Genomic DNA, 17,919 nt, shown 5'->3' on the forward strand with positions numbered 1-17,919 from the left:
TATGACACTCATTCAGATCTTTAAGAATTTAATACTGAATGTTATGCAGAAAACCGCGAGAAGATTAGAGTTTTCCCGGCTAAGTTATTAGCATTTCTCTGAAGTAGGGTTTGAGCAAATTTCGTTTCTTTTACCTTTGAAAAGAAATAAATTCACCCCTACAACGCTTCAGTAAAATGCTAATATCTTTGCCTAATAAACTCTAATCTTCTCGCGGTTTTCAGCATAACATTCTGTATTTAATTGTACAAGAACTGAAAGAGTATCATTGTTCTTGATTGTAAATTGTGCCGTCCAACTGCAAATCACTGTTTTTGGATGTTTCTGCATACATTTTTCCATATAAACTTCCAACGAGTTTAGCACCGCCCAAACGTTGACCGATTTGGCTGAAATTTTGCCCAGAGCATCAGGGCAACAAATAGAACAGAATAAGAGGGCGGCCCATCAAAAAATTTGAAAAAGTGTTTTTTGAGCCACCCTAGCGTGTATGTATGTATGTGTGTGTGTACAAAAAAATGTGAGACGCACTTTTTGTACCTAGCCTTATCAAAATTGCTTACGGACGCGGAATCCTTCCTAATTTTTCGCTATTAAAAATTGGCCCAATCAGCCTGCGTTCCGCAGTTGTTGAAAAAACATTGTTAGAAATAAAATCAAAATCTTTTGTTTAAAAAATTGCTGCAATGCATTCAAATGAACGCAAATAAATGTGAATAGATGGAAATAACTAAATATATCTCTCTAAAGTGCAGTATTGACCTCTCTTATGTGCTTTTCTTGTTACTATTATGTGTTTTCTTGTTTTATAACAGTATATGTATTGCCTGATTTTCTCAAAATTGCAATTAGGCCAGTACAAATATTAAATTTATGTTATGGCAATTTTCCAAAAATATTGAGGGGGCGAAAAAAAAATTTTTTTCGGGGATTTTTTTTTAATTTAAATTTAATCTAACAAACAGAGCCCTAGCTTAATCTATTTTTCTAGCTAGGGCATTTTTTTATTCCTTTATTTATTTGTAAAGCACTCTGTGTTACTTACCCGTTACTGTGCCAAGATCTACTGTGGTATTCTGCTGTACAGAATCCACACAGAATCTATTTTTAGATTTCCATTACTCATTATTGTATTCATTGCCAGTCCATCTCATCGTGAGTCCATTGTGTCCGTTTGTCCATGTCGTCTATCCAATGATCGTTGCTTTGTTCGGTTGCCATTTAAATCCGGGTAACGTTGGAGGAATAATGAAATCCTACGATCGTCCGGCTTCTGAAAAGTTTGAGAGGCTGTTCCAGTTGACACTCAACTGCCTGGTCCTGCTGACGTTGATAGTGAGACCCGCCACAAAGAAGCATACGGTCAGCTCGTTATATAGCATTTCGTGAGCATTAGCCAAATCACTTCCGATCCTATCTGAAAATCCCTTGTATCTCTGGGCCAATTCCAACTTGTTGGCCTGCTCCGGAATGATGCGAAGCGAGGCAAAATATTGCATAATAGTTGCTTCAACATTCGCACAAACAGCACAGTCAGCCCTTAACACCTCAAACTTCTCGAACCAATTTTTCAGCTGTCCAAGTCAGTGAGTAATTGAGGCAATAGTCTCCGGTTGCTACAACCATCCTGTCTTCATCGGTAAGAAAGTCGACCTATGCCCGCCTTTCCTGTCTACAGCGGCGCCCGACTCCCACTTACAGAGATACATATCGTTGACGGGACTCATAATTTACTTCTCTGATTCTTTCCGTTCCTCAGCCTTTGCATTTTTACGCTCCTCAATCTTCCAACGGGTAATCATAATAAGTTCCAGAACATCCGCTACCCGAGTTTCAAGTGCTTCAACGAACGATCTCTTCACAGCTGGATCTTCTAGTTGGTCTGTTTTGAATCGTTACCCGAGCATCTCCTCCCGCCACTAAATCCGAGCAATGCGTTGTTGGATCTCGTCAATTAGATTATTATAGTCAAACACAATGTCAGCGCTGCGTTTATTACGGACTCAAGAAGGAATTATCTCCATTTCCAGAGGAGTCAAATACTAGTCATATCAACTAAAAGCGGCTCTAAAAAAGTAAATCAAACGCTGCTGGTTGCAAATGGGAGAAACGGGTGGACTCCCCGGCCGGCGATGGTGTCGTGGCCGAGCGAATATCCTTAGGACATCGCTCTACCATGTAGAGTAAACTGAATTACATGGTCGTACATTCCCACTCATCAACGTCAACAAGACCAACCCGAGCAAAGTCTGAAAACATAATGAGAGCATATAGAAAACATATTTTGATATTGATATCAAATCGAAATCATAATTTGTTTTCAAATATGAATCATCATGATTGATTACATATTTTGATATCATTTTGCTGTTGATTTCTTGTATGATCTGACATCAAACTGTGTACTTATTTTGTTATCGGATCCAATATCAAAATTAGTTTTCGATTTGCTCTCATCGATAGCAGGAATAGTTTTCGATTTGATGTCACAGTAAGATTTTTCTGCTGTAGATTTTGATCTTTTAACCGTTAAAACGACCAAAAGGATATCAACCTGAGTTTTCAAAATTAGGCGATTTCACAACAACAAAATTAGTTGTCGATTTGCTCTCAAGCTTTGCTCGGGAAACCATTGGATGTGAAAAACTCCGACTCCACGGTAGACGGGAAAACAGTCGAAAGAAGGTCGAAAACCAAAGCCAGCGAACGTCGGGCGGCGGCCCAAGATCAACATAGAACATAAAGATCCAATCGGTCTAGACAATGCCCCAAACCTCGAATACGTGAAATCTGTTATGTTAAAGCTAGGATCTCCTGGCAACGAACCCCTAGCAGAAGAATAAACTAACTAGATAGAAATCAGACTTGGGCCCAAGTCAAAAATGGAGATCTTTTACATTGGTCCTATGTACCCCTAAGGGCCGATTAAAGGCCCCTGAGGGCCAGCTTTTTAGCCTGGGTGCACACCACGTCCACGCAAGGTACCCAGTATCAAATTAAGTAATGCACACGTATACGTGTGCACGACTACATTTGATGCTGGGTACCTTGCGTGGATGCGGCGTTCACGCAGCTTAAAAAAAACGCTACCAATACATAGGCCCCGAGGGTGCTCAGAACACAAGAGTGAGTTGTGAAAATTGGATCCCACTTGATGAACGCCATATGAACATGGGTGCTGACTACTGAGAAGAAAACAATCCCAGTGCCGTATAGCTAATGCATTGTGTAACTTTGATTAACTATTTTTTTAAAGTAATAAAGATTTATTTTAGAACTCGTTTGGAAGAATATTTTATTTTTTCAAAAAAACGAATGGAAATGTAACTCTCCAAAAGCTAGGTTGTTTTCAGTGTTTCGTACCTTTGCTTGGAGTAAAGTAAACGAAAATCTGCAACTAGACACCTGAGAACACATCTCAGATTATGCGGGGGCTGGGAAGAACCCAGGCAGCAACCGCCGTGGATGAGCCGAAATGACTTCCTTACGACTCTTGCATGGGTGAGTTTAGCGTCCATTGCATCCTCTATACGGGTTGACCCGATGTTGTATCTATGCCATCTTCAAGTAGCATAGGATTCCAATAATTTGAAGAACATGGACATGCTGATATGACATGCTTCAACGAGTTCAGACTTCACATGTATTCCGTATAATTCGGGAAGCCTATGCAAGAACTTTATAAAACAGTCAGGTTCAGACAACACATCTGTGATTTCGAATGTACTGCCGTGAATCGTATATTTGTCCCATATTAATAGGAAACCCAACAGAGATGGGACAGATATGCGATTCACGGCAGTGTACATCTGACCATTGCCCTTATTGATTCAACCAGTTTGCACTGCATTCTCTAAACACTCTTTGCTATCATTTTCGATTAAAATTTCAAAATTTCCGTGAATTATTTGCATCGACTTTCCTTTCGTTTCCTTGTTATTAATTTTATTCTCACCTCAAACAACCAGCCGCCCCCTCCCCCCCCCCTCAAGTACTTCCCAAGAGCTGTTGGACATAAAATAAATCTAATATTTGCATTGGCCTTATTTTAAAATGTACAGTGAAAGAAATATCCAAATTGCAACGTAGAACAGTTTTGTAAGGTAATCAAAATTGGAATCTATTCACTCAATTCAACTTGATGCCAACGATAAATGTCAATGAATTTAAAAACATTCCATGTCCCTTTTCTCACCTGAATGCGATAATTGAAGGATAACAGTAATCACAGTTACTTTATCTGTCTTTTCTATCCACATATCATCCTCCGTGTCCCGAAACGTTCGCCATTTGGTTTCGTCCCAGGCAGCAGAAAAAAGCCACTGGTGCCGACGACCGTCGCATCTCAATGACATTTCGGTGGACCTCTGGCGGAACGTGACCCAGCAGCGGGAAAACTGCCGGATACTGAACTACGACTGGGACTCGGTCGGATCCGAACAAACCCTGGTAGGTACCGTAATTCTAATCCCGTTCCAATTAATTAGGGGAGTTGTGGAGGCACGAATACCCTACTCCTGTAGTCTTCCATTTTCATGGATAGTTTTACCGTATACGATAGCACTGTTGCGTAGCTATCTGATATTCAAATGTATAAATTTATTCTACCTTTATTTTTATCATTCTTTGTACAACATTTCAACTCAAACTACAAAATATTAAAATCATAAAAGTGTACAAAAAAGGCTGGCAAGGTGCATCCAAGACCTCTTCCCCTGCCATGAATTAATGATGCCAATTAGCAGCGCCAGGCAGGACTCGTAATCACTCTCGTTGTCGTTTTTTGTTTCTTCCTATGAAACCCGAACAGCGAAATCTGAGCATACCGGGCAATCTGTCACACGTGAGCTGCATTTCGTGGGAGTTCGATCCCAACGATAATCTCGGTAATACATGGGCCTCGGAATGGAGTCTGGTGTGCGACAAGGAATACCTGAAGGACGTGGCGGAAATGTTCTTCCTGGTTGGAGTGGCCACTGGTGGCATCACCAGCGGGGTGCTGTCCGACAAGTTTGGGCGAAAAAAGATGCTGTTCATTTCGGCTGTTCTGCAAGCGATTTTTGGTAGGTGAACTTCAACTTCGCAATCATTGTATCATGTTCGCCTATAGAAATTTACAAATTCAACAAATCAATTCATTGATCAACAGGCCTAGCATTGTACTTTGTGGATTCGTTGGAGTTTTTGTTGATTCTTCGAGCTCTGCTAGGAATCGTATCAGTGTCAGTTACATATGCTGGACTGATTCTGGCCATCGAATACGTGGATGGCAAATGGAGGACCATTGCCGGAATGTACAACCTGTTCCCACTTCCGGTATCCTACATCATGATCTCGGGAATCGCTTACCTAACACAGGACTTCAGAAGTTTACAACTCTGTATTGGACTACCCGGCGTTTTCCTATGCTTCTTATGGTAAGTATTCGCCGGTTTTAGAGATTACTCATACCCCCATTAGAAAAGATGTTGTTACTCAAAATTGCACAATGCAAAACTCTGTTATTTATAATGAAAACATTTCCCAGCCTCACGAAATCCGTCAACCAATTATCATCGACGAACGACGTCCGTCAACCCAACCAATTAAGAATCCAAACAGTCATTTGCCCATTCTCTCATACTCGCCTACGTGCATTTTAAACCATCATAAGTGTCCATCCACACAGTCTAAACAAGAAAACCGTTCCCCTCAAATTGTCTATTTTTAATCGAAATCCATCTTCGTCACCGTTGCGCATCACAGGTTCGTACTTCCGGAATCCCCCCGGTGGTTACTCTGCAAAGGTCGCGTGGCCGAGGTGAAGGAAATTGTGCGGAAGGCGGCCGCTTTCAACAACCGACCTCTGCCGGACAATTTGGACAAACTGCTCAAACCCCCAACGGACGAGGAGGAAACCGCGGCTGGAGTGTGCGAACTGTTTCGCTCCAAGTATCTGCGACTGGTCACGTTCTGCTTCCTATGCATCTGGTTCACAATGAATCTCGTCTACTACGGCCTGGTGCTCAACATGAACAGCTTCGGCGGGAACATCTATTTGAATTCGGTGAGAGAGAAAGAGCGAGCGAGGTTTTGCGCCAAAATTTATGCAATTCGTTGCGCGACAAGAGCGAATGTTGCATCCCTGTCGCATACGTTGTGTGTAGCACCAGTCTCATATAATATTTTGTGTTGATTTATTTGTTTCAATCGTGCAGGCACTGGCGGGACTGGTGGAAATACCGGCAATCGCAATGGCAATGTACATCATCAACAGGACGGGCAAGAAATGGCTTTTCTGTGCGACATTTTTTGCAGCGGCTCTTGCGTGTTTGTGTGCAGCAGTGGTGGAAGGCAAGGAGGAATATTTGTCGTTGAAAATTACCTTCCTCATGATTGGTAAGCATTTTTTGGACGAAGCCTAATTCTTAAAAATGAGTTCAGTTTTAATGTTTTAATAATCATGGAAGAGGAGTTTAATTGTCGCTGAAAAATGTAAAAAACTAGCAACCAAAGAGAATTGGCACTTTGATGTTGCGTGAAGAAGAAGAAGCAGAAAGATGATAATCGAAAAAATCTCCACGGGAAACCATACGAAGAAGTTTTTAAAACTCTTCTCAAAAATTCTAAAAGCAATTTAATTAAAAACGGTAAGCAGTACGGGGTTGGACTTTTCTTAGACTGTGTATTAAGTGTAATATCACAAAATAAAATATTGAATATAAATATTGTGTTTATTATACAGTAGAAGAAAAGTCCAACCCCGTACTGCTTACCGTTTTTAATTAAATTGCTTTTAGAATTTTTGAGAAGAGTTTTAAAAACTTCTTCGTATGGTTTCCCGTGGAGATTTTTTCGATTATCATCTTTCTGCTTCTTCTTCTTCACGCAACATCAAAGCGCCAATAGCGATACTTCTTTGTCCACATCTGCAGAGGATAAAGGCAATGTTGAGTTCCATTTTATCTGCAATAAATATGGTGAAGTAATTGTTGTGAATATCTCAAATACAGAAGTAAAACACAAATCATGTCAACAGATCATAATATACTCTTTAAAAACTGGAATACTGGAATGGGGTACGACAATATCTAAAGTTATTTGAAAGACAGGCAACAATTTGTATCTATTGAGGACTCACGAAGTCGATTGCGAACGTTCAATGTTCGTGTTCCACAATTTAAATGATCTTGGAAATTTGCCACTCCATGAAATACCAAGATTGCTCGCTAAAGATACAACTATAAAAAAAACACTTTGACTGTAATTTGTAGCAGAATATGGATCTACGGCTTCTGATGACACAAGAATGGGGTTTTCCACTGGACTATATTCCATGTTTTTATACCAAAAGATAGATTTTTAAATTAGGAATTCGATCCCCATCCGTTTGTTCACTGCACGCATCTATTTCGGGCAGTTTTGGCCAAAAAACGGTGTTTGTACCCTATTTTTACAGATATATTTTCTATTGGGTGATTCGACATAGGGTGGGTGTACCAATTGTCGCCATACATAAGTACAACCATTTTTAAATAAATAAGTAAAAGGCATGTGGGTGGACTTTATATATCAAGCGAAAGGTTTTACTTCCTGCTGCTTGGAACAGCTATGAAAACCACAATAAAATTTGTTATTATACTCAAAATTGATAATAGTAATAATAGGAACGCATGCACCAGTTGTGTTCAAATAAGAAATGATCGGATAAAACGTTGCTGATTGAGGATTTGTTGGAGATCGAAGCCGCGGAATCATATTTGAAGGCCGTCTAATCATGCGTTGGTGCATCTCTTCCAGCGCTATGAAGGTTTCTAGTTGGTTACTAATGCTACAGATTTGGTGAGATTGTTTCAATTTGTTTGCTCTCTTTATTCATTTCAAACACTAAATATGCGCTGGATTGTATAATCCAAAAGTTTGTTTATGGGTTCACTATCAAATTGATAATGATAGCATAAACAGGCGAAATAGGTTACTGGAGCTGCAGTAGTTGGTTACTAGATACTTTTTAGATACTTTTTATATAGATACTTATATATATACTTTTTAGCAGGGATATAGATACTTTTTAGCAGTGTGTAGCGGTGTAAATCTGGTCATATTATCAGGAACACTTCAGTGCAGCTAATAATATGACGTCCCATAGTCCCTAATCCTACAGTATCAGGCGACCCGCGCCAAGAGGATGCATGGTCTGAGGGGTGAAATAAATAGCAGGACGCTAACAGAGCCTTTGGGGTACCTGGGCACCACCCACAGTATAGCGTTCCCTTACCACGTTATTGTGGAGCTCTGGCGTGGCGGACGTTTTTTCTCGCGCCCAAACCAAAAAAAAAACAAATTTGAATGGAGAGGGAGAAGCCTTCGCCAGACGAAGGTAGATCCCTTCGCCAGACGAAGTGGCCTCAACAGGCAATACAGAAGAGCCTGGCAGGTTAGAGGAGCTGCCCATCAAGATCAAGATAGACGGAGCTACCCTGACCAGGATCCAGACCAGAAAATGGAGGTGATTACAGACGTAACGGACGTAATCATGTCCTTTCTGGTCAACGGCGGGAAGTGCAGCAAGGACCTTAAGGTCACTCCTGACGGAATCCAATTTTCAAAGTACTCGCGTTTTCAAGGGCACACCATTCGATACGGAAGCAACGCACAGCTGTCATTTTTATTTTTTCAGCTTTGCGGCGTCGCAGCATGCGTGAAAAAATAAAAATGACAGTTGTGCGTTGCTTCCGTATCGAATGGTGTGCCCTTGAAAACGCGAGTACTTTGAAAATTGGATTCTGTCAGGAGTGACCTTAAGAAGTCCGTGCTGACCCTCTGCAACATGGTTGTAGAGGCAAAGCAGGAATAGAAGTCTTTGCTACAAGCAATTAAGGGGGCGGAGCGAAAGATTCGCCAACTTACCGAGGAGAAAGAGTTGTCAGTGAGTTGTCAGGAGGCCAGGAAGGAAGCCGATTCGAAGATTAGAGTCCTTACTGAAGAAAAGCAGCTGGCAGAAAGTCAGACTGCAGAGCTCCGGAGACGCATGGCTGCCGTGTTGAATAAGCCTAATAATAAGCTCTTCATACACCTGGTACAACTCGTTATTCATGCGACGCCGCCAGACACCGTTCTCCTGTTTACCGCCGAGTATTGTCCGCAGTACCTTACGCTCAAATACTCCGAAAGCTCTCCGATCAGCCTCATTTAATTTTCAGCCTGCAGTGCCTACCACTTCTCGTGCTGTTGTGCTCACCGCTCCATGGATCGACTCCCATAGATCGTTGATGTTGTCGCTAACGTTGATTGCACTTAACCGTTCGTTGAGCTTCTAGCGGTACTCAGCCGATACTCCTTCCGCCGACAATCGCTGGATATTGTAACGCATCGTTCGCTGTGATCTTTCGTTCGATACAGTCAGACCTCTGAATGTCCGTACATCGATAACATCCGAGAAATGGCGCCCATCCACCAGAACATGGTCTGTCTGGTTGCAAGTTTCACCATTTGGGTGTGCTCCAGGTGTGCTTTCGGATGTTCTTTCGTGCTAAGTAGGTGCTACTGATGACCATCCCTCTGGCAGCAGCAGAATTTACAGATTATGAGACGGAAAAAGTCCTCTATACCGACCTGAGCGTTAGCGTCTCCGATAACAATTTTCACGTCTTGCTTTGGGCACTCTCCATAGGCTTTATCAAGATATTCATAAAACGTGCCCTTCACGTCGTCGGATTTATCATTTGTCGGTGCGTAAACGTTGATTAGGCTGTAATTGAAGAATTTGCCCCGTATCCTCAACACACAGATTCGTTCGCTAATGGGTTTCCACTGCATCACTCGCTTCATCTGCTTGCCCATCCCTACGAAACCAACACCATGCTCTGCCTTTCCGCCGCCGCTGTGATAGATGTTATACTTGAATGCAGTGTTGGTCGTGAGGTCCACGGCTCGGAATTCATGTTCCCCGGATCTAGGACATCGGACTTCTTGAATAGCGGCCACGTTCGCTCCAACCATTCTGCAGTTCACGAGCCAGAAGGCTCACTCGTCCAGGTTCATTTAGGGGCCTGACATTCCAGGTACCGAGTTTCCAATCATAGTCCTTATTTCGTTACCGGGTCGATTACCGAGAATAACGTTCTCTTTTTCTTCTATCTCCATTTTTCGTGGTATTTGAAAGGCTTCATTAAGCTACCTTACCGGGGTCCCGTGACCTACATCGTGCTAGTGGGGCTGCCACCTTAGGTATAGCTGACGCGATACAGCATTTCGTTGATCAGCCGCTGGGTATCAGGCAGACGCTGTTTGAGCAGCACCTCCTGGTGAACAGACGCTCGAGGCGTATCGTCTCACTCTAGCTGATGTCAGAAGGACAACAGTGCCCAGTCTGCAATACCAGCTAAGTACACAACCCTTAGCTGGCGGTCTTTTGTCATCGGACGATCCGTGGAAGCGTGAGATAGTAACTTGTGGGGACCAGAGCTCTGTTGGGTGCTCCTTACTTGATGTCAACCCACCATTTTGAAGCCCTCCGCTAGTGACTAACGATGAGCTTATCGCCGTTGCAAGAAAACTTAAGCTAAATAAGGCACCAGATACGGATTGTATTCCTAACCTGTTCCTTAAGCACGCGATTCTTGCCGCTCCAGATATGTTCAGGAGCTGCCTCCAACGTTGTCTGGACAAAGGAAACTTCCCAGATCGTTGGAAACGGCAGGAGTTATTACCTAAGCCTGGGAAACCCCCGGGAAAGCCTTCTGCATACAGACCAATTTGCCTACTCGACACAACTGGTAAGTTGTTAGAGAGGGTGATCCTAAATAGATTGACGGACTATACGGAGTATGCTGGTGGCAACCAGTATGAGGTCCGCACAGGCCGTTCTACCATCGAAGCAATTCTGTCGGTAACGGAAACGGCTGAGATAGCGCGTGGTTTAAGTAGGAGAGGTATTAGGTACTGTGCATTGATTACACTAGATGTAAACAGTGCATTTAATAACGCTGGGCAGCTATAGCTGATTCCATGCATCGTTTGAGAGTCGCGGATTATCAGTGCAGGATTGTGAAAAGCTATTTTTTCGGCTTGTCAGCACTGCTCAGTATCACCATCACGACAGAATTTGTTGAGACATTGATACTGGTGTTAGAAACAAAATCATTTTTGATCCAAGCAGTCAGTATGTTCTTAGCACACACCCAAAAAAATCTGCACGTTGTTTCCACCTGAAAAAGTACGTAGATTCTTTTCCACCTGAAATTCACGTAACCTTTACCTGATTTGTCGATAGAATTTTCATTCTACGTGAAAATCAGGTAAGTTCTACCAGAGTTTTGGATAGAATTCACCGGACACGTAAGTTTCACCTGAATTTTCTGAAGCAGTTGCAGCTACGTGTGCACGTAAAATGTACCTGAAAATTCAGGTGGAAACAACGTTTAGATTATTTGGAGTGCACTATCAAATCATTTATGATATTGATAGGTAGGTCCGTGATATTTGAGGAAGCGCCTGTCACTGACAGCTAATTAAGGCTTTGGTCCGATTCGTGAATCAAAATCGAATTAAACTTAAAAGTGACAGTTCAAAAATTTCCAAATAACCCTGCTCACAGAGCAAGATTACTTTTGGCAGATATTGAATCATTTTTGATAGATGTTTTGTTGGTCTTGCTGGGTAGCACCAGCCATTCTTATGAGCGGGGGATTTCATAATTTCCGAACTGTCACTTTTAAGTTTAATTCGATTTTAATTCACGAATCGGACCAAAGCCTAACAGTATTCTATTATCAATAACTCAACTTATTATTTTAAAGAGCTGAACATTGAAAAGGGGTTTTATTCACAAACAGATTGCAAGGTGACATAGAAGTACTCCTAGGTAATTTATAGTGTACAACCGAATGATGACACTTATCTTGTGGACCACATCTGTTACAGAACAGGGATAGCAAAATTGTGCACCTATAAATAAAGAACGTGTCTACAATATTGTCATATAAAAACTCGTTTATCACGTGCACATGTTCTCAGAAGAAAATAAAAGTAAAGAACATAGGTTGAAGCCATTGAAACTCAAAGGCAAACTTAAGCCTAGTATTTAGGGGCATGTTGCATTATATGAAGTTCATACCATGTTATATTTTTTCATACTCACTTCAGCTACATTACACATCCCGGTCATGAGTTTAGGAGAAAGTTTTAAAATCATGACATTTTTATTGTCACATCTATTGCCAAATTTTTGATGGAATTTGACTCACAAGCATTTTAGATTTACTGTTGTGAAGTCCGTGCCCCTTATCTTAGTTTCTGGGAGAGAAGGGGATTCGAAGAACAGTGTTTCTTCAGAGTTCTCGTTAATTCAGCATTATTTTTTATTTTCCTCTCGTACATGAAATGAAATTAGTGTTTGTATTGTTCTGATTGTTTTTTCTTAATTCAATCTGTTAACGATACATATTTGTTAAGTAAATTAAAACAATTCTTCAACAATTCCTGGACGAGTTATGCTTGTCATTAGGATCGGGCATATTGTCTTTTCATTTGTATAGATTCGGCAAAACTTTTTCTGCAACATCCATATTTAATTTGATTAGCAAAATGTTCTCCAAGGTATCCTCTCTTAAGCCTGTACGGAGATCAGATAGCACAATAGCCAGAGCGCTGAACGACCTTTCCACAGTTGCTTGAGTGGATGGTATGGCAAGTATAACCATTGCCACGGCGTAAAGCTGCTACCCAATGAGTTCATACATCATACGAATGTGTTTGGCGTGGTTCTACTTCCAAAGCTTTCACCTGCTGATGAAAGTTTACTGACGCTGCACTTTCTGGCAGTACAGAACCTTCAAACATCTCCGTAAGAAAATCATCGGTATCGTCATTTGACCTAAATTCCACGGCTACAGATTGAGTGCTTGGCGAACCTTGTAACGCAGAAATTCTATCCCAAGTACTAATGACAAATGTCTGGTGAATAAGAATTTAATTATGTAGAATTTGAATTCAAGGCTTACCTGAACTTCATCTTTTTCTTCAGCTTGTTGGAAAACAGTTGAATTCAAGAAATTGAACCTCGGATCCAAATATAATGAGGCTTTAAAAACCAGGTTGTCACGAAGCTTTTCTAGTCGCGTATTCAAGGCTGTTACCAATTCTTCAGAAAAAGGATTCATTTTTAATATTTTGATCTGTTTGATTGCAATGAGCCAGTCAAGGTAAAACTGAGATAATGGGTAATGTGCTGATTGCATTTTGATGGTACAATGATATAGAGATTTAGTTGCTGAAACATAATCTTTCACGAATCCCATTTGTTCATCAGATAGGCCTACAAAATAAGTTGATAAAACATCTAGGTATATTTTTACGATTGAAAAAACATACTTAACTCCGGATATTGAGTTCCCAAATCAATGAAAAGTGATTCTTGCTTAACAATGCTTGAAAGCATTTTGAATTTTCCTCCCCATCTTGTAGGTGACCATAACGGCGGAAGCTTCATATTATTCATTTCGATGAATAATTTGTACTTTATCTGTCTCATTGCTTTAACAACATTGGTTATAGATTTCATGTTCGGATCAACCTTCGAAAAAACGTCGTTGATGGCTAGTTGCAAAGTGTGAACACTGCATCTGACAAGGGATATTTGTTTTTCGACAATTGGTAAAGCTTCAACTTCTTCTTCAAAATCGAAATAGTTCTCACATATGGATTGCTCTAGTGCCTTTTGCAATTTTTTGACAACTGCCAACATATTGCTTCCATTATCGGTTGTTACTGAAAACACTTGGTCGATTCGTATGTCGTATGATCGTAAAACATCCAAAACTTTATCCTTAAAAAATGAAGCGGTTTGTCGCTCGTGAATCTCAATCATTGCTGAAAATGAGCATAAAATATAACCGCAAAATTGAATCAGTCAAATAAATCTTACCAAGAGTTCTGATGACCAATTTGTCATTCAACGAGTACTGAATACTGATACCTAGAATATGTCTTCCCAGCCGAGTCGCGCTGTCCAGCATAAGTGATATCAGTTTATCACGTGCTTCTGAGCTGATTGCTGCTCGGATTTTAGCTGCAGTATTTTCCAAATGGAGCTTGATATTAGAGCGTGTGATGTTGATTCCAACTGCTGCGGCCAATGGATCTAAAAGCATTTTCAAACCATCCCAATCGAAGCACCTTAGTGGTAGGTTGTGTTCCGCTACCAACTTAACGCACGCCTCCACGACCAACCTTCTATCTACAGCTACTATCTACAGCGTCTTCGTAATGATTCGCTGTTTTTTCTCCGGAGAATCATTTTTCGCCATTCCATAGGCTTCAGCCAATGTGGCATGCTTCAAGCGGAAATGTCGGATCATATATCCGGCTTCATACTTACTGGCATCCACTGCACTGTCTTCATCTATTGCACAATAGAATTTCCCGTCATCCTTTTGACGTAGGACTTACGTCTTTCTTTACTATACTGGGTGTCATTTAGATTTTTGGAAATCGAGAGCGTTACGCTGGAAGGGAAGATTTCAAACGATACTAGCGCCTTTATCTTTCGATGGATTTTTAATATTTATATATCAATCGATTCGGACACTCTAGCAATTTGCCTATTTTATTGAAACTTGAAATTCTTAACGATAGACTATTGAAAATTTCAATTCTTGTCAAAGCCAGCAAAAATTTCATATTTAATCAATCCCGTGCGTTCCTAACACGGACATCAGAATGCGGTATGTCACGGACCTTCCGGTCTAGCGGAAGATTTTCTTCGTGTATAAAAGAAGCAGAAAGAACACGGCAGGCGTGCGAGCCATTACAATTTGTGACAGCAACGCGTACTGACGTGTTTTTTGCTCGCGCATTGTTCGTTTCGTTCGTTCGTTCGCTGTGTTTGTTTACCTACACAGTATGCAGTCGCCAGCAGTAGAACTGCCGGTGGGTCTACGAACATGCATGAAAGAAGTGGACGCATTTTTTGTCATTCTGTGCTTGATAATGGTCGGATGCAGTGGTGTCGGTTGCGATGGATGCAATCGCCCATTGCATCGCTCGGAGTTCATGGCTAGAGGCCGATGATGGCTGAGGCAGCGAGGGCAGCGGTGGTGGATGAAGAAGAATAAAATTAGAGGGATTTGGTCTGCTCATCCACGAAAAGTGATTGGTTTCATAATCCACATGATCCCGGGATGGGTACGAGTCATGGCACATAACGGACCATATGTTAAGTTGTGCTTGGTACTAAACGACATGTACATTAAAACATGGTTATACTATAACAGTTCTGATTTCCTAGCAAAAAAAAATTAACTACAATGATGAGAATAAAAATTGGATTAAAATAATTACTTTCATTTATTCGCAGAAGGCATTAGCAATAAAAGATGCACAATCAGCAATAGTGTTAATAACCATTTTAGATTAGACAATATCGCTGTATTACATGTAAATGTTTTGAAAAAGTCCGCAAAATATGATTTCCAGGAGAATATTTAAATAAACATAATCTTATTCTTTGTTTTTCATTTGCTGAGAAATTATATTATTAAACTTGACGTAGACTTGAAGTTTGGAATCAAAACATTAAATACTTTTTCGTTGACGTATTAGCAGTAGCTCCTCTATTTTAGTAGAGTTACTGCTTCTTGACTTGTTTCTTATTGTTTTGATTTTTTTCAGCAGTAAACACGCATGTTAGCAATTTTATTAATATAATTTTAAAACTTCAAATACTATCATCATTAAGAAATCTGTAAATGCCCTACATTTGCTTAAGGAAATAAGGGCCTAATAGTTAGAAACAAAGTAATTATAATTATGTATTTATTTATTAGTTTTATTTTCAGAAGCTTTGAATAAACATATTGCTAATAATTCTACACAGCATGGAAGTTGTCGTTTCCAATATCAATACCTATAGTCAAACTCCATAGTTACTCCAAACTCCAAAGTTAGAAGTCAAATGTAAATACGTTGCGTTTATATAAGTCCTACGTCTACTCGCGGTTATGTAAAAACATTACCCATTGCTAGTTTTTTACAAACTTCTCTGCCTGTGGGATTGGCCAGTGCTTTGAATTTCCCTCTCTTGGTCTGCGGACATCTTGATAGAAACGATTTAAAAAGGCGAGCTTGACACCCAGTCTCTATCAGTGGAGGCTGCTTCACTGTCAGTGACTGAGGTTGACTGATAGGGCAGACGACGATGTCAGTGCATATGTGATAGCTGGCATTTATAAGTGAAAGTGATATTTGATATTTAATGGGAATCACAAATCAGCCTACGCTGTTGATATTGTTCAGCTCTGGTCAGCAGTCGATTGAAGTGTCGGCAGGTGATCCACAGGTATCGATCCTCGGACCGGTTCTGTAGAATATCATACATGGCGGAGTATTACGTTTAAATCTCCCGACCGGTGTGTAAATATAAGGCATATTGAAAGCTTCATACGCGATTAGCAGAGTCGAAGAATGGCTCAACTCAAAGAAGTTGGCGTTAGCACATCACAAGACTGAGGTTGTTGTGGTGCATACCAACCATGGGTTGCAGCAAGCGAGGATAAACGAGGGAACCTGAACAGTTAACTCTGTGAGGTCATCAAAGCATCTGGGCGCAATGATCGACAATTCCCAAGTAACAATTGCCAGTTGAATAAACATCAGTATGGTCAGATTTATTCAGCCAGCGTTGATTAAAAATTATACTATCATACATGATAACATTTGTTCCAGCATTGTTCGCCCAAAAATGGAGTATTTATTCAACAACAACTAGAAACCTCTCTTCAACTTTAAATAAACTGTAGATAACAATATTTATTCATCAACTTTGTTCAAAAACCAGGTATAATGTTAATTCAACTTGTCAGCGACTTACTGATTAGGCTTTTTTAATTATGCGTTTCTAAATACTTTTATTTCACAACATTGCTACACTTATTAAGGCATTGTTCAACATACTGGAGATACGATGAAAAATAAATTATGAACAGGATATCGGTATCGATCCAACGACCTTTGAATCCCCAGCCCTCTTGTTTACCATCAGCTATATTTGACACCTTGGATAGTACCAAGCTGAATAAGAAATATAAACCTCATGTTGTTGAACAATACTGGTTGAATAGCTGTAATGGAATTGTTGGTCATTACGCTTCATATGTAAACATAGTTGTATAACATCATGGAACTCCTGTAAAGCTTTTGTACGATTGCTGTCAACTTTGAAGCGATCAACAATTCCATTACAGCTATTCAACCAGTATTATTCAACAACGTGAGGTTTATATTATTGCTTATTGATTACGATTGGTACAGTTTGTGTTTCCAAATCCTTTTATTTCATTACATTGCAACCAACGCTAATTCAGGCGTTGTTAAACATTGAAGCTGAGATAAAAAAAACAAATTGGAAACAGCTTACCAGTATCGGTGCCGCGACCTTTGAATTCCCAGCCCTCTTGACTACTATCGGCTATATTTGTCACCTTGGATAGTACTAAGCTGGATTAGAAATATAAATCTCACGTTGTTGAATAATACTGGTTAAATAGCTGTAATGGGATTGTTGGTCATTATCCTTCAAAGTTAACAACAATCGTACAAAAGCTGAACAGGAATTCCATGATGTTATAGCTAGTGTAAAATGTCACACCGGAAAGCAAACTATTATAGTTATGGTATGATAGTTTGCTATTGTATATCTGTTAATAAAGTTTGTTTTATAAGCAACCTACATGCAGTTCACGTTTATTAATCCATTACACATGAACTTCACGTAATGGTAAATATAATCAGTGTGACAGTTCCCAAAATAAAAGTAATATTCACGGTGCTTTCTGCTGTCATCAACGCTGCTGGCGATTGTGGCGATAAGCTGCCTTTGTCGAAAACGCAGATTATTGCAGGATTTGTCAATTATTCCCCAAGTAAGTTGGTATTAGAATA

The 17,919-nt window shown here is 40.4% G+C and overlaps 1 protein-coding gene across 7 annotated transcripts in view; it reads left to right on the forward strand.

Moving 5' to 3' along the window:
• Window positions 1–17,919, forward strand: part of LOC134227029 (organic cation transporter protein) — a 220,900-nt gene that overhangs the window by 186,269 nt on the left and 16,712 nt on the right. For all 7 annotated transcript variants that reach the window (XM_062708214.1, XM_062708217.1, XM_062708216.1 and 4 more), the window contains 5 exons: window positions 4,306–4,449; window positions 4,811–5,063; window positions 5,150–5,417; window positions 5,746–6,046; window positions 6,198–6,378. In XM_062708214.1, the coding sequence (XP_062564198.1) occupies window positions 4,306–4,449; window positions 4,811–5,063; window positions 5,150–5,417; window positions 5,746–6,046; window positions 6,198–6,378 (1,147 nt within the window). The remainder of the gene's footprint in view (window positions 1–4,305; window positions 4,450–4,810; window positions 5,064–5,149; window positions 5,418–5,745; window positions 6,047–6,197; window positions 6,379–17,919) is intronic.

The sequence above is a fragment of the Armigeres subalbatus genome, chromosome 3 (genome assembly GCF_024139115.2).
Source record: "Armigeres subalbatus isolate Guangzhou_Male chromosome 3, GZ_Asu_2, whole genome shotgun sequence".
Lineage (NCBI taxonomy): Eukaryota > Metazoa > Arthropoda > Insecta > Diptera > Culicidae > Armigeres > Armigeres subalbatus.